The 23,567-nt window shown below is 36.8% G+C and overlaps 1 protein-coding gene across 1 annotated transcript in view; it reads left to right on the top strand.

Annotated features, from left to right (window-relative positions):
* The window catches only part of Tbx22 (T-box transcription factor 22), a 28,156-nt gene extending 17,774 nt beyond the window's left edge, over nt 1–10,382 (top strand). The window contains exons 5-10 of the mRNA XM_085684329.2: nt 428–602; nt 1,553–1,717; nt 2,043–2,107; nt 2,547–2,632; nt 5,439–6,091; nt 8,741–10,382. Of these exons, the coding sequence (XP_085540455.1) occupies nt 428–602; nt 1,553–1,717; nt 2,043–2,107; nt 2,547–2,632; nt 5,439–6,058 (1,111 nt within the window). The 3' untranslated portion in view covers nt 6,059–6,091; nt 8,741–10,382. The remainder of the gene's footprint in view (nt 1–427; nt 603–1,552; nt 1,718–2,042; nt 2,108–2,546; nt 2,633–5,438; nt 6,092–8,740) is intronic.
* The last annotated feature ends 13,185 nt before the right edge of the window (nt 10,383–23,567 follow it).

Raw genomic sequence — 23,567 nt, 5'->3', positions numbered from 1 at the left:
CTTTCACTGAAACTGTTAAACACGGGCTAAATGGACATACTTCTTAGCCTTCTGTTTTGTTCCCCGTGGCTCTTGCTTGTTTGTCATTTGTGAGTTTTTTTTAGGCATCGCGGCAGTGAGGAAAATGAATCAAACTGATTTCGGTTGCAGTTTCTGTGAGGAACTACCAGACTCAGATATCCCATGCTGTTTTTACTCACCCGGACACTTCACTGCATTTGGTGGCATATACTTGTTTACTGTTTGTTTGTTCGTTTATTTGTTGCCTTTGAAGATGAAGTTGGATCTTCTGTTTAATTGCTAGTCTTTGGAATAAACGTTTTAATCTTTGGTGAGGCTCCTAGGTGAGGAACTCTGAAGCCTCTAATCCCTTGACTTTGTGCTGGCTGAGCCTAAAGCCACACCCTGCTGTTTTTTTTCCCCTCAGGTATGTGTATCACAGCTCACAGTGGATGGTAGCTGGGAACACAGACCACTCGGGCATCACTCCCAGATTCTACGTCCACCCGGACTCCCCTTGCTCTGGCGAAACCTGGATGCGTCAAATCATCTCCTTTGATAGAGTGAAACTTACCAACAATGAGACGGACGACAAGGGCCATGTAAGTGAGCACAATCTTTCTCCTGGAGGAGGTAGGTGCCAAGGCTCTGGCCAGAGGTAGTACTCCAGAGGTCATTCTTCTTTGTAAGTGTTGAATGTTTTGAGAACCAAGCTCCTGGATTTAAAAATCAGAGACCGCAAAGGGCTCCTTGAAGCTCTGCCACCAAAGAGTGCTGGACTCTGGAAATGACTGCAGAGAGCTCGGCGCAAAGACCCCAAAGAAAAGAACAGTTTAAGCTACAGAGAGTGTCCTATAGTTGAGAGTGGGAGGGAACACTTCATAGGACTGTCAGGCATCCTGGCTTCCCCAGCAACACTGTGGTCTTTTGCCTTTCCTGGAGTTCACACATGGGTTTCAGGGGTGTCTTTGATATGGTTTGGAGGGAGGATGCAAGGCAGCAAATGAGAATCCAGACTGTAAATGTCCACAACTTGCTGCCATGGGAGTCAGTTCCTGCTTATTTTCAGGTTTCCTGGATCTTGAGGCTTCTCCCTAGGTACACTCCTGCCTGGGCCCTGCCAACCTAGTCTTGTGCCAGTCACAAAAGGAGAGAAGGAGACTACCAGGATTAGGAGGTGGGGAATATCAGGTTTCTGGCCACATTTGGGACCACCAGTTACTGCCCAGAGAATTTATATCAGATGATCAGGTACTCATGACACATCTAAATCACATGGTCATCTGCATTTGGAAGCAGGAAAGGCCACAATCTGGCTATGAAATTGGCTACATGGTGTCAGTATTGCTGTGGTACCTTCCTCTGGAAAGCCTTCAGCCAGGAAGGGATCAAAACTTTCAGCAAAGTCCTGATTTGTGGTTATCTGAGTCTTCCTGAATACTGTCATCTAGGCTTTTGGGGGGATATGTTTTCATTGGGGGTTATCATAAACAGAGGGTAATGTGGGGGAGAAGTGGGTCTTTCAGATGGCATCTAACCATTTCTTTCTTAGATCATTTTGCAGTCTATGCATAAGTACAAACCCCGTGTGCACGTGATGGAGCAGGACAGCGGAATTGACCTGTCCTTGATTCAGTCCCTTCCTATTGAAAGAGTCAAAACATTCTCCTTTAGAGAAACTGAATTCACTACTGTGACAGCTTACCAAAACCAGCAGGTAAAGCAGTGGAGAATCTGGGAAGTGGGAGTGGCCCCAGAGGTGTACTGGGATAGAATATGGGATAGCATCGTATGGTTTATGTTTTAAACAGTGGAGGGGGGAAAAGTCGTGGGTTTACTTCATTATCAAGTGATATATGATAGAAAGTTGTGTGATTCTTTTGTTAAAGAGGAGATCATAGCAGAAGGAACCAGTAGGCAAAGGAGACAATCATCTTAAATTTGACTTAGCTGTCTGCTCGCATTTATTTCCACATTATGGCAGCATTGTTATTGCGAACATAGACTGGACTTTTCTCTATGTCTTTCTTTTGAATTCGTAGATTACCAAACTGAAAATAGACAGGAATCCTTTTGCCAAAGGATTTAGAGATCCTGGGAGAAACAGGTATGTAAAACAGCATTCTAATTTAATAATTGTGTAGCCCCTTGAATAACTACTAGAAATCATAGGTAAGTAGAATTGCAATCATACAAAGTAGCTCTTTAATGAGTATTATAGATAATACAACTGTGGATGAGTGTTGAGTATTATAGATAACTGTGGAGGAGACACTCAGAAGCCTACACTTTTATGGATAGTAGGTGGCAGGAAAAGAAACTGTGTGTGTAGATCCCAAGCCATGACTTTTTCTACTGTACCTCCTGGCCAGGGTTAAGATATTGTGTAGTATAGACTTGTGGAATTTACAGAAATGTGCTCAGATCCTAGCTATGAGTGAAAATAATAGTTCAGATGATTGCTCATAAAATAGGACAGGTTTATATGAGTCATTATATTCACTAAGTGTTTTCTGGAGTTGCTGAAAATAACTATCTTTTTTTAGGGGCGTACTGGATGGATTTTTAGAGACTTACCCCTGGAGGCCTTCTTTCACTATGGATTTTAAATCCTTTGTTGCAGACACACAAAGTAAGGAAACCATTAACTTTTGGCTTTATTTTTACATATCAATGCAGTAACAGCAGTCATATTCTTGTACCGAGTACTACACAAAGATATATGTGTATGCTAGAAAACTATGTGTTCACAACCAATATGTATTTACTATGTGGGGAAGTAAGAAGGAAAAACAGAGAAAAACTGACACCTATGGGAGATAATAAAGTTATGTTGCTGGTGGATGTATTGCTTATCTAGCTTCTCTTTCTTGTCATGATGTCATGCATGGATTTCACCGTATCTCATTCTTTTATATAAAAAATCTATTGTGTCTCTGGCCCATTTGTGGCCCAATTTGGAGATATATTAGCTGTATAGGTTATTTTTTGTTTATCTTTATCATATACTGAATGATTTCATTTGTTTTACCTTTACTTATTTCTAGTTTACCTTCTTATTGCATGAGAAGTAAATATAAAAAAGTATGAAAAAGAACCCTAAATAATCACATCTAGTTTATTGTTATGTATGCTTTTCTCTTATTTTCACATTATTTAAAAAGTCATTGAACATACAATACAAGGTAACATCACATTGTAGAATTTATAGCATGTAAATGTAAAATGATAATGACCACGGTAGAGGAGCTGAGAAGAAATAAGTACAAGTATAAGATTACAAATTCTTACACAGGGTGTGGTATCTTACTACCTGAAGGGAAACAGAACTTAAAAGATGAATACTACAAACAGAAAGTAGTAATTAAGAAATTATGATTAATAAGCCAAGAAAGGAACTGTCAGCATGCAAAAACAGAAAATGAACTAAATATAGCATGGATGTGGTGCAATTTGTCTACTTTTAAAAATATTTTTAAATACTCTTTTACTTACACATAAAATTGAGTGTATTCATCATGTACCATGTGATGTTTTTATTCATGTATACATTAAAAATGTTTACACTCACTCAATTACATTTATCTCCTCAAGCATTTGTTACCTTTATATGGTGAAAACTTTCAAAGTCCACCTTAGTGTTTTCAAAAGTATAGCATCTTATTGATAACAATCTTCTCCCTACAGTAATACCGATGAACTTCTTGCTTGTGTCTCATGATAACATGGAAGCCCCTGATTTGGCATTTCTCCAACCCTAGTTGACCCCCATTTCTTTTAGTATCTGGCAGCCATTATTATGTTCTCAGATGTCCTAAGGCCACCTTTTGTAGTTCACATATGAGTGAAACCATACAGCACTTGCCCTTGTGCATCACAACCAATTTAATTGCCATAAGGCATTAAAAATATTTGTAATGTGTTTCTTCTCAGCTAGTACATTGCCTGATGGACGTATCATCATCACCATTGTTAAATTATGCATGTATTTCAGTGAAATAATACATGGCTCTATTTCTGAAATATTGAACTATAAATAGAAGCTTTTATTTGTTAACAACATAAAACTGGTTTCCATTCTTCTTTCCCACTTTAAAGTTGCTTGTCTTTGGACATTTCCTTACCGTTACTTTTATGGAGCAAGACATCAACATTACACTTAAGTTTTACATGGTGTCATAACAAGTAATTGCAATGTGAAGAAATGAAGTACAACCATTTGTTGAAATCATGTGCTTTAGGGCATTGCCTAGAAGACTATGAACAGTTGTTTTACTAGAATAATTCAACTGACAACATTAGGCAACATGCATTTAAAATATCCAAATAACCTAATTTCAAAAAAGATGAAAGTGACCATTCATTGATCACGTAAAATAGCTAATTTCATCCTTTACAGTGTGAAGAGTGCACTCATATGGTAGAGGAACAATCATTTTAAAAATAACTTCTGATTGTTTTATTACAGATATTTGTCACTCTGCTGATAAAATATTAGTGTTTATTTATCCTTACGTACGCCCAAGAAAAATAACAAAATTATCAATAAAATCTCCCAACTTCATCAAGTATGGTCAAACATAATTGATTGAACTAAAACATTTATAAAAATAAACCTCAAAGGCTAGGTTGTCCTGGACTCCTAATTTTATTATCTGTTAAAACAGTGGTTCTTAACCTTCCTAATGTTCAATTCTTTAATACAGTTCCTCATGCTGTGGTGACCCCCCAACCAGAAAATTATTCCATTGCCAGTTCATAACTGTAACTTTGTGACTGTTGTGAATCATAATGTAAATATCTGATAAGTTTCTACCAAATGGGCACTACTCTCAGCTGGAGAACCACTGTGTTAAACAATAAAAGACTTTAGATGTCATAGAGTAAACACTTTCCTTCTCACCTTGATGTTTCTAAATTTGAAACACTGCCTTTAATTCTTGATAGAAAAGAACCATGGAAATCTCCAAATCTATGATTTTCACATAAGACAAAATGTTAATGATCGTTAATTATTTTCATCAATAAAATTATTTTCATATTTACTTGATTTTTACACTGAAAAGATCTGCAAAATCCCAAACAAATAATTTGCAGTTTAAAAAAACAAAAGGTTAATTTTTGTTCATAATATGCTATTGGCTGTGTTACATATGGGGTTTCTTTAACTGTTGGGTAAAATGTCAAGACCTGGAGTATAGCAAATGCTCAGTGTGCGATGCACTGTAGTACGTCGCGGTGGCAGAACTGCCAGCAATGGAGCTACCTTATTCAGAGTCAGTCGAAGGAACAAAAATACTTTCCCCAAGCAGAAAGAACCGTGAACATGCAAAGAAAACCACTCCAAGAATGGGGCAGAGAGGGCAATAAATAGATATGAGTACTGGTTCACTAGGAAAATCAGGTTCATTATTCACTGGCTGACTTGTCTTTCGCAGGTGGAAGCAGTGGCTCATCTCCAGTGACCTCTAGTGGAGGAGCTCCCTCTCCTTTGAACACCTTACTTTCTCCTTCTTGTTCTCCACCTACACCTTCATTTCACATACCCCCGAGCTCGTTTGGAATGACCTATTCAGACACATACCTGCAAAATATAAACCTTCCTTTCTGCTACAAGATTTGTTCAACTAATTTTTGGCGACCACAACCTTTCGTCTTTCCTACTTCCGAAAGGCTACCAAGTTTCAACAGTTCTCAGTCTTTACCCCGATTCATGATGGAAGTGCCCATGGTATCCTCCAGGGGCATCATCAATTCACACAGTGGCTTACATGAAGACTGCAATGGGCAGTGTCTACAAGCATCTCATTCTGCCAATCAAATGTTATATGGATTACAGAATCCTGGAAACATTTTCCAACCAAACCTCATTGCCCAAGAAACACTCAGTTGCCCTTTTTATCCTTCCCATGGTTGTTATAGGTACAACTTATCCCTGGCATCTAGACTCGAAAATGCTACCAAACATCTCAGTGAAAATGACAACAGCCAGATTTCTTTTACAGAAGGCAGATGTGATCATTCACATTGGTATCCAGCAGTCAACCAATGTCTTTAATGGGACAACGATCTCATTTTAAGACATTCACATGTAAGCACCTACTTTCTTTATTTTTAATAAAAGAAAGGACAATGTCTCTTAAAACTTCCTAAATGAACAGCCTTGTTTGTTTTGCATTTGAAGTAACTTAACAAATGTTTACAAGAACCTCTCTATAATGCCATCTGTGACCTGTAAGAATATCACATTATAATAGCCTTGGTTCTCAAGTAAGTTACTTAATAAATATTATTCGATCAGATAAGCCATCAGTGATAATTAATGACAGGAGATTGTCTCCAGTTACAACATTGTCAACACACCATACATTTGTGTTTTACCTATTAACAAAAACAAAATCAATATGGATATAATTTGTGTAAAAACAATAAAAGTATTTCCGTCTTATCTATGAAGGCTGGCTACACTATAAATATCTATCAAGATATTGTGGTAAAAACTGAATAATTTGTTTGACTTGTATTTTGTTGATGAAAGAAATAGTAATTACAGTCTTAAGGTGTAGACAGGGACACAAGTTTCCAAGTATTATTTTCAACTAATCTGTGTAGCCTAAATAATATTTAATTCTGAAGGGAATGCAAAGATTAAATGACACGTAAAGCATTCCAAATAACTTCAGTCTTTGTTTTCTTTTATTTTTGGATGTTTCACATATGAAGTATGCGAATGTATTCCTCTAAAAAGCCTATTTATTCGACATATTAAAACACATGATTCTTGTCCTCTTAAAAAAACTGAGACGATATTTTAAGGGAGGGAACAGATTTGAGTCCATAGATATGAAAGTAGCATTACATTGGTAGAATTATTTCTTATTTTCACATCTTGTGTGTTAGCCATGGTAAATGAGATGGATAAAAGTAAAAAGAAAACATCATTTTAGCTTTTGACAATCAATGAGATGTTAGCATTTACAGCAATAGTTGCAGTCATTTTATTAAGCCAAGGTCTTTTAATTACAGCAATATGACTTGACTTTTCCCAGAACTAACCAACCTGCCAACACCTTTCCTTGTTTTTCTAAAACACACCAGGAATATTATATACTTATGATCATATTGACCAAAATAGTTATTCCATCCTAAATACTCGTTATATATATACCTTCCTATATAGTATTTGCCCCTGGCTTCCAGAAATATAGATAGAACAGTATATGGTTGCATAGACTAAATATTTTAATGAAGAGAACATATTATTTGCAGTTTACAGTAATGGGGTATTTATTGCAAAAGTCTCTGAGGTATGAAACATGTACTATCCAAGTTTATTAAGGAAGGGATTAAAGAAACAAGTACACTTTTTTGCTTAACCTGCAATAGGGACTCTGTAGGCAAACTTTAGTAAAATAAATTATGGACTTAATGTAACTGCTTTATAAATTATAATGAAACTATTTGATAGCTTATATGTGGTTTCTTCATTAAGTGACAACAAAGTGTTATTTAACTGAAAGTTAAAGACAATCTCTGAGTTGTTCTTTAATTACTATATGAGGGAATAAAATAAATTAATAACTATTCCAGGATATATATACCAATGCTTTAAATGTCAGACTTTTTATGTGTTGCAGTCATAAATCTAAGCATATGCAATTATACCATCAATGCTTAATAGAGGGAAAATTTTAAATGCTAGTGTTTGGTATTTATCTTATGTTATTTCATCAAAAATTCATCAATTATGCCTTCACACTTTTAATTATAGTAAATGAGGGAAAGTCTTCATAGAAAATTCGACTTAGAAGAAACCTCCATCAAGTAGCCCTTTCCCTTGAAATCAATTGTTCATCTGCAGAAATCTGTTAACATGTCAAGCTTCTGCATATAAATGCTTAATGTTTAATGCCCTTGCTATCAGCTACCAAATGGATGGTACAGAATTTAGGAAAGTTGATACATTGTAACTATAGTTACAGAACAACAGCAGCAACAAAAATCTATCTGTTCGCATTTAACTGCCTTGCTTTTAAAAACTTTCAAAAGCATCTGGCTAGACAAAGTGAGAAGCTGCTAGCAAATAAAAGTGGGCACATGATACTGCATAAGTTCCAAATTCTAGTAATTAAAACTTCTGTCTCCACCTGGTTTGAACATACACACACACACACACACACACACACACACACACACACACACATATATATATATATACATACACACATACACACATATGCACCCCTCTCCTCTTTTAAAAGAAAACAACAGACTATATTTTGATATGTGATTTTAACTTGACCTGATATGTGACTTGCCCAACTAAATCTAGAGAAAATAAACCTTGCATCAATTTTGTAAAATTTGCACCTTGAGTCAGGAAATAAGGGAACGCTATTTTATCCTTGTATAGCTCTCTGTCAAGCTTAGACCTGTAGTCACATTCCCTGGTCAGGAAAATATTTTGTGGAATAGTCAAGCTGAAATCAATGACAAAAGTGGAACTTGGTTGAAGTTCTAAGTGGACAGTTTGCTATATTACATTGATTATTACATTTTAAGTATTAATATAAACTTTAGGTAACATGATTTTATAATATCAATATCTTTACTATTTCTTTTCACTGTCCGGTGCCTAAACTCTATGGATATTATACTTTTATAACTTTTACTTTATAACATTTTTAAGTTACACTGTTTTAGAATCTTCAAGTTAACTAATGTCATTGCTTCTGTTTAGTGTGCTTTGAGAATGAAGAGGCTTCTTCAAAACTCCCAAGCTGTGTCGAGAGATGTTTCGCACTGCTTTCAGGCATGAGTTCTCCATATGGTCTGGGAATGAACATGATTTCATTCTCCTGTGAGGGTGAAGTATGTTTGTGGCAGGCAAAGAAACGAACTATTAGTCTCGGCAAGTGATGACTCAAGGAAGAATCAGTCTTTGACCCATCAGCATCTCATGTGCTGACAGCATGACAAGGGTGCCAACAATGCATGAAGACAAGCATCTGCACTGGACATTGTGGGAGCTTTTCTTTAAGTTCTCCTAACATTTCTATTCTTGCACCTTAGGGAAAATGAAGGCACGCAAAGCAGGTAGCCAGAATGTAGCTGGAATAAATGTGTTGTTTAAGTACTAAATATATTTTGCAAAAGTTTATATGCATGCTAATCACTAATTTGGTATGTTTCGAGTAATAGAACTGTAAATATATAGAGATGTATAAAGTAGGACAGTTTTTTACATTTTTATCTCCTTATTTAATCTCACTAACAAGCTTTCATTGTATGTATATGGTTTTATAAATTAAAGATGTTACTCTAGTATGTGTATTTATGCACTTAACCTGTGTGTGTATGGGTATAATCTCCAATGAGATATTTAGCTTTCCTTAAAATGATTTACCCTGTGTTTTTACTCTCAGTCTTAAAGAGATGCTGTATGGAAAATCTACTCATTAGATACTTACATATGCTATTAATTATGCATACTTAAGTGGAGATATATTTAAATATATTTAGAAATGTTTAATTGCATATGCTACACTTTGATAATTGAATTGACAGGGCATAAGTACAATTTCTTATTTTAATTTAAAGATATGTTGACTTTGTGGTGAAAAATATTCAGCCAGTCAAAATAACAATCAGTAACTCCTAGAATACAGCAACAGTTTACTAGTGGATTTCACTGGAACTTAACATGCCTATTGGAACAGTTAAAAACAAAGCAATTGAATACATAGTTTGGGCACTGGTGGCAGTTGCTTTGATATAACTACCTTGATATACATTTAATCTCCTTAGATTTGATCTGCAATTAAATGTTATTTTGTGTTAAATCTATATAAAGAAACATGGTTTGGATGACAACATAAAACAGAATGAATAGATAACATAGAACATTTGAAACATATCCCATATTAAAACTATTTACACATGTGGAACTGGCCAAATTTGACATGTTGTTTCAATAAAATATTGAGAGTAAACAGGCGAGTATCACTTCCTCTCAAGGTTTCAAATGTTCATGTTTACAAATTTGTCCTGCACATTAATATGAAAACATGCATTATAGTGAGCAGATGTACAGGAAAATGTTATAGTATCTTTGTATTAAGTTCAAATGCCTACACATATTTATTGGCCAATTTTTAACTGCTTAAAAGAGTTACAATCATTAAAGTTAAACATAATAGAAAATTCTGAAAGTATATTACAATGTATACCATTAAACGCTGTAGTCAAATATTATTTTGTTGTTATTGTTAAACATAAAAGAATTTTGACTTTGATTTATATCACATTCTTATGCACATGATGATATAATGTAATATTTTAGTTATAAAATATGTAATTAACAACTTAAAAACTTATTGATATGAAAAGGAATAAAATTATGAACTTGTGTTAGATAAAATTTTATGTCTATGTTTTTATTAAATATATAATTTGGTCTTTCCTTCTTATGGTCATTTGTTAATGTAGTGCTTTAGTACTTAACTTTTATTTACATTTTACCTGGAATTTTCATATTTCATTTATAACAAAGATTTTGTGACCTTCTAACCAATTAAATTCACTAGTCTTCTTTCCTGTTGAATTTTATAAATTTTTGGAGAGAATGATGTCATAGAAACAACACACACACACAATACTACTTATAGATCTTGCTTTTAAAAAAGCAAAAAAATCAATGTTGAAATTCAAAAAACTTTGCGTTGCGACCACACAAATGGTATTTTCATTTAATTAAAGGAAGTCATACACAGGCGAAAGAGTGTTCATATGACTAAGAGTTGCATTTTGCAAATCAGGGCTGACTTGTCTTTAATTCCTGATAGTAGACAGAGAGAGAACTGTTTGGCCAAATGGTCACCATTTTGTGACCTGTCACAGTTTCTCTCTCTCTGTAACTAGTGAGGAAAGACCGGATGCAGTCACAACAGAAGAGGATCCGTGGGCCCAAGTTCCATACATATTATATTAAAAGGAAGATTAATCTGGTATTTGCACACAAATGTTGCAATCAATTTCAACAGGTGTGAGGAAGCAAAGCAGTTGCCCTGAGCCCTGAGTTTTACAGTGGGTAATGAGAATAGTCACCCCAACTTATGCTAACAAGTGCCTGAGACCACACACACACAACTTCAGTTTATTACTCTACATACCTTTCCTACTAAACCATGAATGAAGGAGGAATGGAATGTTTGGAGTAGAATTTATTTTTTCAACTACGCACACACACACACACACACACACACACACACACACACAATTATATATACTGACTTGAAAAACCACAAAAGGCAAAAACAAAATGGTGAAGAATCACAAATAGTTTGTAGTTTGACTTACAGACTGTGAGTATCTTCACATGCTAGACAATTTTATGTAGGTGAGGTCATACAATGTTAGCAATGATTCTCACACATAAGGTCCCCCAAACTAGGAGTAAATACCAAAATCTATTAAACCTTTCTCGCTGTAACTACCTGATTTGGTTAGTTGTGGCCTTTCTTAGGAGGTTTTTTATGGCTTTTACTAATATTTTCCTATTTCATTGGAAAGTATATTTTGGTTTTTTCCCTTTTTTGATTTTTTTGCTTTGCTTTTGATGCATGTAACTGGACATGTTTAAGGGACACACTGTGCTGTTATGATGGTTGTACACCACATCGGGTTAATTTCCATATCTATCATCTTAAATGTTTTTTTTATTTCTTTAGGAGAAAGAAATTTTAAAATTTCTCTTATCTATTTTGGGTATGGTTCATTGTTGTTAACTGGAGTCATGGTTCTATGTAAGAGAGCATCAAGACTTAGTCTACCTAACTGAAGCTCTGTACACATTGACGCCCCTGTCCTGGTCCGTTGAAACCTCCTGTCTTACCAGTCATTGGTAAGTGTATTTTCATTCTTCATATTATGAGAATAACTTTTAAAACTCTAACATATTATTTTTCTTTATTTGCATGTGTTCTCTCCTTTAATATCTTCCAGGCAGTATAGACGTTTTAGTGATATTAACTCTAACAATCCATGCTCAGGGGATATTTTCTATTTGTTTATATCATCTTCAATTTTATTCCCTTGATGTTTTATTATTTTCATTAAAGAAAGCCATTGACTATGATACTGGGACCTGTTTCCTCTGCATATACTGGATTTTGGGGATCCAGTCTGTTTGGATACTCACCTTCCTGGACCTGGAGGGAGGGGGGAGGAACTTGAACTTCCCACAGGGCAGGAAACCCTTACTGCCCTAAGGGACAAAGAGGGAGGAGGAGAGGGAGTGGGGGGAGTGGGAGGGTGTTGGGAAGAGGGGCGGAAATGGAAACTTTTATAATTTAATAAAATTTACTTTCAAAAAAAAAAAAAAAAGAAATCTTTCATTTCGTTGGTAAAGCTTTTTCGAAGCATTTTTGTGGCTTTTTTCCAGACAAGGTCTCACTCTTTAGCCTAGGCTCCCTGGAACTCAGTATGTAACTCAGTCTGGCCTTGAACTTACAGCACTGCTCAGACTTCAGCTCTGAACAAGTGCTCGGACTGAACACAGAAAGCATCTTCCTGGCTCTGTAGTTGTTGCAAATGAAAATGAGCTTACGGTTTAGTTCACAAGGTTTGTCAATGACACATGGAAAGCCCTTTGCATATATGGTTTTTGTATCTTTCAACTTTACAGTATATGTTCCTAAGTTCTTACAGATTTTTAGGTAGTTTTTAGGATTTTCTCTGTGTATCACTACTTCTAAGTTAATGTTGATCGACATCTTCAATTTATCAGTTATTCAGCACTATGCACAGTTAGACAAATATGAAAACACATTACTCATCAACAGATGAATTTCTAGAGATGATATGGTATATGTACACAGAAAAGAATACTATCTATCCTGAAAATAATTAGAATGTCAAGAAACATTGCATTAATCTTCATGAATCTGAACTGTGACAAATTTGATTTTTTATTTTCCAATTTAAATAGTTTAAATTTCTTTTTTAAATTAATTTATTTATTATTATGTGTACAGTATTCTCAATATTCTGTCTGCATGTATGCCTGCAGGCCAGAAGAGGGTACCAGATCTCATTACAGATGGTTGTTAGCCACCATGTGGTTGCTGGGAATTGAACTCAGGACCTTTGGAAGAGCAGGCAGTGCTCTTAACTGCTGAGCCATCTCTCCAGCCCTAGTTTAAATTTTTTTTTGCCATGATTCTGACTAAGAATTCTGGTTATATGTTAAATGGTTGTGATAAAATAAGTACCCTGGATTTGTCCCTATCTTAAATGAAAATCTTTTATCTTTCCTCCCATTTAGTATGAAATCCACTGTTGGGTTCTCTACACTCTCTTTATGATGTTGATTTTTTTTTCTGATTCATTGAGTCTTTGTCATAGAGATATCGAGTTGCTGAAAGTCATTCTATCAAGAACTCCCTTTCCTTCCCTTTGTTAATTTGACCTCTTTTGTTTATTGATTTAAGTATATTAAACTGCACTCACATCTATAAGATGAATTCTACTAGATTATGTCAGCAGGTTCTTTTAATATTCTTCTGGAAATGATATACTAGTGTTTTCATGGAAGATTTTGCAATACACATGCACACACGTGCACATACACACACACACACACACACACACACACACACACACTGATTTGCACTTTTCCTTTTCTATTTATTGCTTTTCTGACTTAGGTATGTGAGTTTTGCTGATTGACCTTACTTTGGGTTTGAAAGATTCACCTCCTTTACATGTTCTTTAGTTTAGTTTAGTTTTGTTTCCATAGATTAAAATGAAATGTATTAATTATTTTTCATTTTTTTTGTAGAATTCAACAGTGTGGCTGCCATTTCTGGACTTTTCTTTGATTAAAGAATTTTAAAAAAAAACTACTTTAATCTCATTATTAGTATTGGTGTATTTTAAAGTATTTCTTGAGTAAAACTTGTTGGTTTGTATATCCATAGGATTTTATTCATTTTATTATAAATTTTCAACAATTATAGTTGAGCTATAAACTGCTCATTATAATTTTTGTTTTTTATTGATTTTTCTTTTGTTGAAAATACACTTTTTCATACAATATATATACAATATATATATATATATATACAATATATATACCGTTTTCCATCCCCCAACTCCTCTGCGATCATCAGTACCTACCCTCCCGCCCAAATCCATACCCTTTCTGTCTCTCCTTAGAAAACAAACAGGCATATAAAGAATAATAATAAAATTAGAAGGATAAGACAAAAACAAACCAAATAGGATAAAATAAACAAACAAGGTAAAAGCCAAAGAAAAAGCACAAGAAACACATACAGACAATTCGCACTTGTTCATAGACACGGGAATCTCATAAAAACTCCAAACAGAAGCCATAACATACACACAAAGTGTTCTGACAAAATATTATAAGACAAAGAACCTCCAAAGAAGCAATTGAGTTTTTTTGTTGTAGTTGTTGTTGTTGTTGTTGTTGTTTTGTTTTTCTGTTTGTTTGTTTGTTTGTTTGCCTTTTTTTGCCTTCTACTGCTGGGCCTGGGGCCTGACCTCAAGAGTGGTTTGTAACGTCAGTGAGATAGTTTCTGGTTTAGGGATGGGGTTGGGTCTACTTGTCTCAGTGCTGTGACTTTATCTGGCACTAACCCATGTAGGCCCTGTGCATGCTGTCGTAGTCTCTGTGAGTTAATACTTGCACAGGTTCAGATGTCCTTAGAAGGCCTTGTTTTCTTGGGGAACTCCATTCCTTTTTACACTTAGAATCTTTGTGCATCTTCTTTCACAGAATCCCCTGAGTCCTGAGGGGAGGGATTTGATGGAGGCAACCCATTTAGGGCTGAGTGTTCGAAGGTCTTTCTGCGAATTGTCCAGCTGTGGGTCTCTGTATTTATTCTTATTCACTGCAGGAGGAAGCTTCTCTGATGATGGCTGAGCAAAACCCTCATCTATGAGTGTAGAAGAATGTCATTTGAAATTATTTTGTTGCTACAAGAACTGTAGTATTTAGTTTCCCCCTAGGTCCAGGGCCCATATAGTCTCAGGTTGTGGCTACCTGAGCAATGTTGAGAAATGGTTCCATTTCACGGAGGGGGGCTTAAATCCAATCAGATTCTGCTTGGTTGGTTAGCCCCACAAGCTTTGTGCCTCTTCTGCACTAGCGCACCTCACAGGCAGATCACCAATGTGAACTGAAGAATTTGTGAGTGAGTTGGTGTTATGTTTAAACATTATGGGAGGCAAGGGATGTGGCTCAGACAAGCAAGCAAAAGTACTTGAGTTTGGATCCACGGCAGAACCCACTTTAGAAAAGCTAAACAACAGCATGCACCTGCAATCCCAGTGCAGGGAAGGCAGAGGCAGGGGGATCCCAGTGTCTAGCACTAGTCAGGCAACCAAACCAATCAAGAAGCTCCAGATTCACTGAGATCCTCTTTCTCTATCACATATGTGATAGAGAGGGATGAAGAGAGACAGCTAGTATCATACACATATGCACACACATGTACACACATGCTCATACATACACAAACAGTTTTGAAAATGTCATGAGTTGCTGTTAAGAAGAACGTGCCAGCAGTAGATGGCCAACAGAAAAGAAACTCAACAGAATCTGTGGACATTGTGCCATGAGGTCATGTCAGGGCTTTTGATGTTTTTCCTCTTTTTTATTTTAAACTTTTTAATTTTCAATTTTAACTTTATCTCCTCTCTTTTCTATTTACCCTACATGTCCTTTGTGTGTGTGTATATATATATATATATATATATATATATATATATATATATATATATATATATATATATATATTACAGATTCTCATTTTGTGTTTTTAATGGGATTCCTGAGTGTGAAAACAAGGGGTCTCTGTGTCTGTGTCTGTTCCTTGTGTCTTTTCGTGGGTTCTTTTTCTTCTGTTTGTTTTTGTCCTATTTCAGTTTGTGTTAATTTTAGCCTATGCTTTATTTTATCATTAGTCTTTAGAGGCCTGTTTTTTTATTATTTTTTTGTTATTTTTGTTTCTTTGTTTTTAGAGACAGGGTTTCTCTGCATAAGAGTCCTGGATGTCCTGGACCTTGCTCCGTAGACCAGGCTGGCCTTGAACTCACAGAAATCCACTTGCGTCTGCCTCTCACGTACTGGGATTAAAGGCTTGTGCAGCCACTGCCTGTTTTCCAATGAGACAAGAAGGGGGTGGGTCCAGATGGGAGGAGAAGCAGTGAGAAACTGGGAAGAGTAGAGGGAGGGGAAACTGCAATTAGGATATATTACATGAAAAAAACTATTTTCAATAAAAGAAAACAATTATCCAGAAGCAAACCCTATCACCATCTGTTTCTGCTCTCTATTATCTTCTTTTTTTTCTTTTTTTTTTATTAAATTATAAAAGTTTCCATTTCAGCCCCTCCTCCCAACACCCTCCCACTCCCCCTACTCCCTCTCCTCCTCCCTCTTCATCCCCTAAAGCAGTCAGGGTTTCCTGCCCTGTGGGAAGTTCAAGTTCCTCCCCCCTCCCTCCAGGTCCAGGGAAGGTGAGAGTCCAAACAGACTGGAGCGCCAAAATCCAGTATATGCAGAGGAAGCAAGTCCCAGTGTCATTGTCAATGGCTTTTCAAAAAGGCTCCAGGCCAGCCACATTTAGAGAATCTGGATGGATCACGTCCTCGTTCAGTCCCAGTCCAACAGGCCTTGGTGAACTCTCATTATATCAGTCCCCTTGTATCAGTGGGAGCTCGCATCCCTCGCAGTCCTGATTACTTTTTTTATTTTCTTCATCCTTCTGCTCCTCATTTGGACCGTGGAGTGCTCAGTTCGGTGTTCCAATATGGGTCTCCATCTGTATCGCCATCCAACGTCGGATGAAGGTTTCCTCTGCCCTTGCCTTCTTTGCTCACGTTCTCTTTCCTTCTGCTTCTCATTTGGACCTAGGGAGCTAGGTCCAGTGTTCCAACGTGGTTCTCCGCCTCCATCTCCATCCATCACCAGATGAGGGTTCTATGGTGACATGCAAAATATTCATCAGTATGGTTGTGGGCCAAGGCCGGTTCAGGCACCCTCTCCTCTGTCCAGAGAACCATCTGGGGATCTTTCCTTGGACCGGCGATCCCCTTTATAATCAAGTCTCTTGTAAACCCTAAAATGATTCCCTTATTTGAGGTATATACTTGCCTGATTCCATATCCATCCTTCTTCCCTCCCCCCATCCCAGTCCCCTGATCTTTTCCCAGTCCTCATCTACTCCCTTCTCTCTAACCCTCTCCCTTTCCGACAACCCTCCCACCTCCCCATCCACCCGAGGTTACCTGGGACTCTTGTCTATTTCCTACCTCCTGGCGGATAGTTAAATAATCTTCATCAGGTTCATCTTCTTATTTAGCTTCTCTAGGATCACGAATAATAGGCTCAAAGACCTTTAATTATAGTTAGAATCCACTTATGAGTGAATACATACCGTGTTCCTCTTTTTGGATCTGGCTTACCTCACTCAGTAAAGCGTTTTCTATTTCCATCCATTTGCATGCAAAATTCAAGATGTCATTGTTTTTTACCGCTGAGTAAAACTCTAATGTGTATATGTTCCACACCTTTTTTAACCATTCTTCTATTGAGGGGCACCTAGGCTGTTTCCAGGTTCTGGCTATTACAAATAGTGCTGCTATGAACATAGTAGAACAAATGCTTTTGTAGTATGTTAGGGAATCTCTAGGGTATATTCCCAAGAGTGGAATTGCTGGGTCCTGAGGGAGGTTGACTCCCAGTTTCCTGAGAAACCGCCACACTGATTTCCACAGTGGCTGCACAAGTTTGCATTCCCACCAACAATGGATGAGTGTTTCCCGCATTCCACATCCTCTCCAGCATAGGCTATCATTGGTGTTTGTGAGTTTGGCTATTCTGACAGGTGTAAGATGATATCTCAAAGTTGTTTTGATTTGCATTTCCCTGATCGCTAAGGAGGTTGAGCATGACCTTAAGTGCTTTTTAGCCATTCGAAGTTCATCTGTTGTGAATTCTCTGTTCAGTTCAGTACCCCCATTTTTTAATTGGGTTAATTAGAGTTTTAGTGTCTAGTTTCTTGAGTTCTTTGTATATTTTGGAGATCAGACCTTTATCTGTTGAAGGGTTTGTGAAGATCTTTTCCCAGTCAGAAGGTAGCCTTTTTGTCTTACTGATAGTGTCCTTTGCTTTACAGAAGCTTCTCAGTTTCAGTAGGTCCCATTTATTTATTGTTTCTCTTATTGTCTGTGCTCCTGGGGTTCTGCTTAGGAAGTGGTCTCCTGTGCCTATATCTTGTAGACTACTTCCCACTTTCTCTTCTATCAGGTTCAAAGTGGTCAGATTAATGTTGATGTCTTTTATCCATTTGGACCTGAGTTTTGTGCATGGTGATAGATATGGATCTATTTTCATTCTTCTACAGGTTGACATCCAGTTATGCCAGCACCATTTGTTAAAGATGCTATCTTTCTTCCATTGTATAGCTTTAGCTCCCTTGTCAAAAATCAGGTGTTCATAAGTTTGTGGGTTAATACCCGGGTCTTCTATTCGATTCCATAGGTCGACTTCTCTGTTGTTATGCCAATACCAAGCTGTTTTCAATACTGTTGCTCTGTAGTAGAGTTTGAAGTCAGGGATGGTAATGCCTCCAGAGGTTCCTTTATTGTATAAGATTGTTTTGGCTATCCTGGGTTTTTTGTTTTTCCATATAAACTTGATTATTGTTCTCTCAAGGTCTGTGAAGAAGTTTGATGGTATTTTCATGGGAATTGCATTGAATCTATAGATTGCTTTTGGTAGAATTGCCATTTTTACTATGTTGATTCTCCCAATCCAAGAGCAGGGAAGGTCTTTCCATTTTCTGGTATCCTCCTCAATTTCTTTCTTCAAAGACTTAAAGTTTTTGTCAAATAGGTCTTTCACTTCCTTGGTAAGAGTTACCCCAAGATATTTTATGCTATTTGTGGCCTCTCTTTTATCTTCTTAAGCATGTGTTCTAAGCCTTTAATACTTATCCATAAAAATTTTCTTTCCTTTTACTTGAATCTAATCTTTTGCATAGGATAACAGATTTTCCAGGGGCATAATTTCCCATGACAGAAAAATTGTGAATTATGGAAGTTAATGAACTTCCATAAAATTATTGAACATAAGAAAGAATACAATTTTTTTAACTGTCAGGCAGAATGTAAATTTCTATTTGATCTAATTTTAAATTTACTTTAAATATAATGTTTTCTATTTGGTTTTCTGTTTGAAGTATCCGTTGCTGAAAGTAGGACGGAAAGTCACTTACTAGAACTGTTTTTGTTTCTCTCTCCCTCTAGATTTATTGATGTCTACTATATGTATGTAGATGCTCTGGGGATGGGAGATATGCATTTATGATTTAAAGTTTTGTAGTATTGACCTCATTTACATAGTGGCATTGTCTCTGTCTGTCTGTCTGTCTGCCTGATTGCCTGTCTCTCTATTTGTCTTTCTGTCCCTCTCTCTGTCTCTCCCTCCTTCCCTCTCTCTCTCTCTCTATATATATATATATATATACATATAAATATATATGTATATATATGTATATAATATATATTAACTTAAAATCTATTTTATTTCTAAATAGTTCTGCTTTCTTTTTGCTTTCATTTGTAAGGACTATCTTTTTCCATCCATCCATTTCAATCTATTCATGTCTAAATTGGTGAACTGAGTTCCTTGTTGGTAGCATATACTTGAATCTTATTTTGCTTATTCAGCCATGTATATTTCAAAGTTGTTACTATGTAGCATTTGCACTCATTTATAGTGCACAATATTCTTTTGTTGATGCATATTTGGGATGTCAATTGATCAAACCAGAGCACAAAACACTATATTTTTAGATTCATCTTTTCAAATATGATTATTTTTTATGTTCTTTTTTAGAGTATCTGAATTTTATTTATTTTATTTTTTAATTTTTATTTTTCCATTCAATTATTTACACTTCCTTTCCTCTTCCTAATCTCTCCCCTCCCCCACACCCCCTCTTCCCTCTCCCAACCTGCTTGAGAGAGGGCCAGGAATCCTGCCCTGTGGGAAGTCCAAGGCCCTCCCCCCTACATCCAGGCCTAGAGAGCTGTGCATCCATATAGACTAGGGTTCCAAAAAGCCAGAACATGCCATAAAAACAAGTCCCAGTGCCTTTATCAATGGCTTCTCAGTCAGCCCCCATTGTCAGCCACATTCAGAGAGTCTGGTTTGGTCACATGCTCATTCAGACCTGGCCCAGATGGATTTGGTGAGATCCCTATAAAACAGGCACACTGCCTCAGTTGGTGAACCACCCCCTCGTGATCCTGACTTCCTTGCTCATCTTCTCCCTCCTTCTGCCTTTCAACTGGACCTTGGGAGCTCAGTCCGTTGCTCTGATGAGGGTCTCTGTCTCTATCTTCATCCTTTGCCAGACTAAGATTCTATGGTGATATTCGAGAAAATCATCAGCGTGATAGTGGGGCAAGGACAGTTCAGGCACCTTCTCCTCTGCTGCCTAAGGACCTAACTGGGGACATCCCGTTGACACCTGGGATCCCCTCTAGAGCCAAGTCTCTTGCCAACCCTAAAATTGATCCCTTACTGTAGGTATCTTTTTCCCTGCTCCCATATCCGCCCTTCCTCCATCTCCACTCCCACTCCCCCAAGCTCTTGCCAGACCTTCCCTTCTCCCTTTCCTCTCCCCCTCTCCCCTTCCCCCATACTCACCCCACCCCTGCCCCCACCCCCATGCTCACAGCTTTTGCCCTACAATCTTGTTTGCTTCCAATTTCCAGGAGGATCTATAAATGGTTTTCTTTGGGTTCACCTTGTTATTTGACTTCTCTGAGTTTGTGAACTATGGGCTTAATGACCTTGGTTTACGGCTAGAGTCCACAAATGAGTGAGTACATACAAAATTCATCTTTTTGAGTCTGGGTTATCTCACTGAGGATAATGTTTTCTATTTCCATTCATTTGTATGCAGAATTCAAGATGTCATTGTTTTTTTACCGCTGAGTAGTACTCTAATGCGTATATATCTCACACTTTCTTTATTCATTCTTCCATTGAGGGGCACCTAGGTTGTTTCCAGGTTACAATTTTGTTTGTAATTAGCTATTACAAATAATGCTGCTATGAACATAGTTGAAAAAATGCTTTTGTAGTATGATTGGGCATCTCTTGGGTATATTCCCAAGAGTGGAATTGCTGGATCCTGAGGTAGGTTGATTCCGAATTTCCTGAGAAACCGCCACACTGATTTCCAAAGTGGTTGCACAAGTTTGCATTCCCACCAACAATGGATGAGTGTTCCCCTTACTCCACATCCTCTCCAGCAAAGGCTATCATTGGTGTTTTTGAGTTTGGCTATTCTGTCAGGTGTAAGATGATATCTCAAAGTTGTTTGATTTGCATTTCCCTGATCACTAAGGAAGTTGAACATGACCTTAAGTGTTTCTTGGCCATTTGGACTTCTTCTGTTGAGAATTCTCTGTTCAGTTCAGTGCCCCATTCTTTAATTGGGTTAATTAGAATTTTAAAGTCTAGTTTCTTGAGTTGACTTTAGCTAATCTGACCGGTGTAAAATGGTATCTCATAGTTGTCTTGATTTGCATTTCCCTGATCACTAAGGATGTTGAGCATGACCTTAAGTGTCTTTTGGCCATTCGAAGTTCTTCTGTTGAGAATTCTCTGTTCAGATCAGCACCCCATTTTTTTTCTTGTTTTTTCCTTTTTTTTATTAAATTATAAAAGTTTCCATTTCAGCCCCTCCTCCCAACACCCTCCCACTCCCCCCACTCCCTCTCCTCCTCCCTCTCCATCCCCTAGAGCAGTCAGGGTTTTCTGCCCTGTGGGAAGTTCAAGTTCCTCCCCCCTCCCTCCAGGTCCAGGGAAGGTGAGAGTCCAAACAGACTGGAGCGCCAAAATCCAGTATATGCAGAGGAAGCAAGTCCCAGTGTCATTGTCAATGGCTTTTCAGAAATGCTCCGGGCCAGCCACATTCAGAGAATCTGGTTGGATCACGTCCTCGTTCAGTCCCAGTCCAACAGGCCTTGGTGAACTCTCATTATATCAGTCCCCTTGTATCAGTGCAGCACCCCATTTTTAATTGGGTTAATTAGAGATTTGTGTCTAGTTTCTTGAGTTCTTTGTATATTTTGGAGATCAGACCTTTGTCTGATGCGGGGTTGATGAAGATCTTCTCCCATTCAGAAGGATGCCTTTTTGTCTTAATGACAGTGTCCTTTGCTTTACAAAAGATTCTCAGTTTTAGGAGATCCCATTTATTCATTGTTTCTCTTATTATCTGTGCTACTGGGGTTATATGTAGGAAGTGGTCTCTTGTGCCCATGTGTTGCAGTCTACTTTCCACTTTCTCTTCAATCAGGTTCAGTGTGGTCTTTAATCCATTTGGACTTGAGTTTTGTACATGGTGATAGATATGGATCTATTTTCATTCTTCTACAGGTTGACATCCAGTTATGCCAGCACCATTTGTTGAAGATGCTTTTTTATGTTCTAAAAGCCTTCAAACTATTCTCTAATTGTGTATTTCAATTGACTAATTTAATCTGCTTAAATTCAAACTAATAACTCCTAAAGTATTGGTATTTCTATGTTGTTTACTTCCTGGTTCTTTTGTACATATTTTATTTTTCCAATATTAGAGTCATTCTTTCAAAATTTATGAAAACTTATAAATACGTTTTAGATTTTTGAAATAGTTTTTCTATGTCGATTCTTATGATCAGATGGTTTTTCTTCTTCACTTTTTTGTATGCACAGATACGTTAGTTGATTTTGAAGTTTTGAGCTGGCCTATCCTATGTGGAGTAAAGTCCACATTATCTCATTTATTAATCTTGTATAAAATTGATATGATTTCCTTGTGACTTTAAACAAGCAATATCAAGTCATATAGTTCAAATTGTTTGTATTATCATTGTCTTATTTTAGTATCAGGAAAAAACTACCTTTATGAAGTGAATTGAGAAATATTTATCTTCTGTTTTGTGACAAACTATAAAAAATTTGTATGGACAAGTCTCCATGCCTAGCAGTAGATGGCCAACACAAAACGAACTCAGTAACATCTTTGCTGATTTTCTGTCTCATGATATTTTGTCAGGACATTTTCTTTAATCTTAAAGGTAATTTGCATATGTATTATGGCTTCTGGCTGTGCGTTTTCATGGGATTCCTGTATATATAAATGTATGTATGTTATGCCTATGTCTCTGTGTCCATATGTGTTTCTTGTGCTTTTTCTTTGACTCTTTTTTCCATTTGTTATTTTGTCCTATTTGACTTGTATTTGTTTTATCTTTTATTTTATTTTATTATTATTCTTTACATGCCTGTTTGTTTTCTAAGGAGAAACAGAAAGGGTATGGTTTTGCCTGGGAGGGGAGGTGGGAAGGATCTCAGAAGAGTTGGGGAAGTGAAAATTATAATCAATATATTTAATGAAAAAATCCATTTTCAATAAAAGTAGAAGAGAAGGTGTTAAAATTAAAATTTGTGTTGCTTTTTACATACTTGG

Source organism: Myodes glareolus, chromosome X, assembly GCF_982192425.1.
Source record: "Myodes glareolus chromosome X, mMyoGla1.1, whole genome shotgun sequence".
Classification (NCBI taxonomy): Eukaryota; Metazoa; Chordata; class Mammalia; order Rodentia; family Cricetidae; genus Myodes; species Myodes glareolus.
Note: the sequence above shows the minus strand (reverse complement) of the source record. Positions and strands in the feature narration are given on the sequence as shown.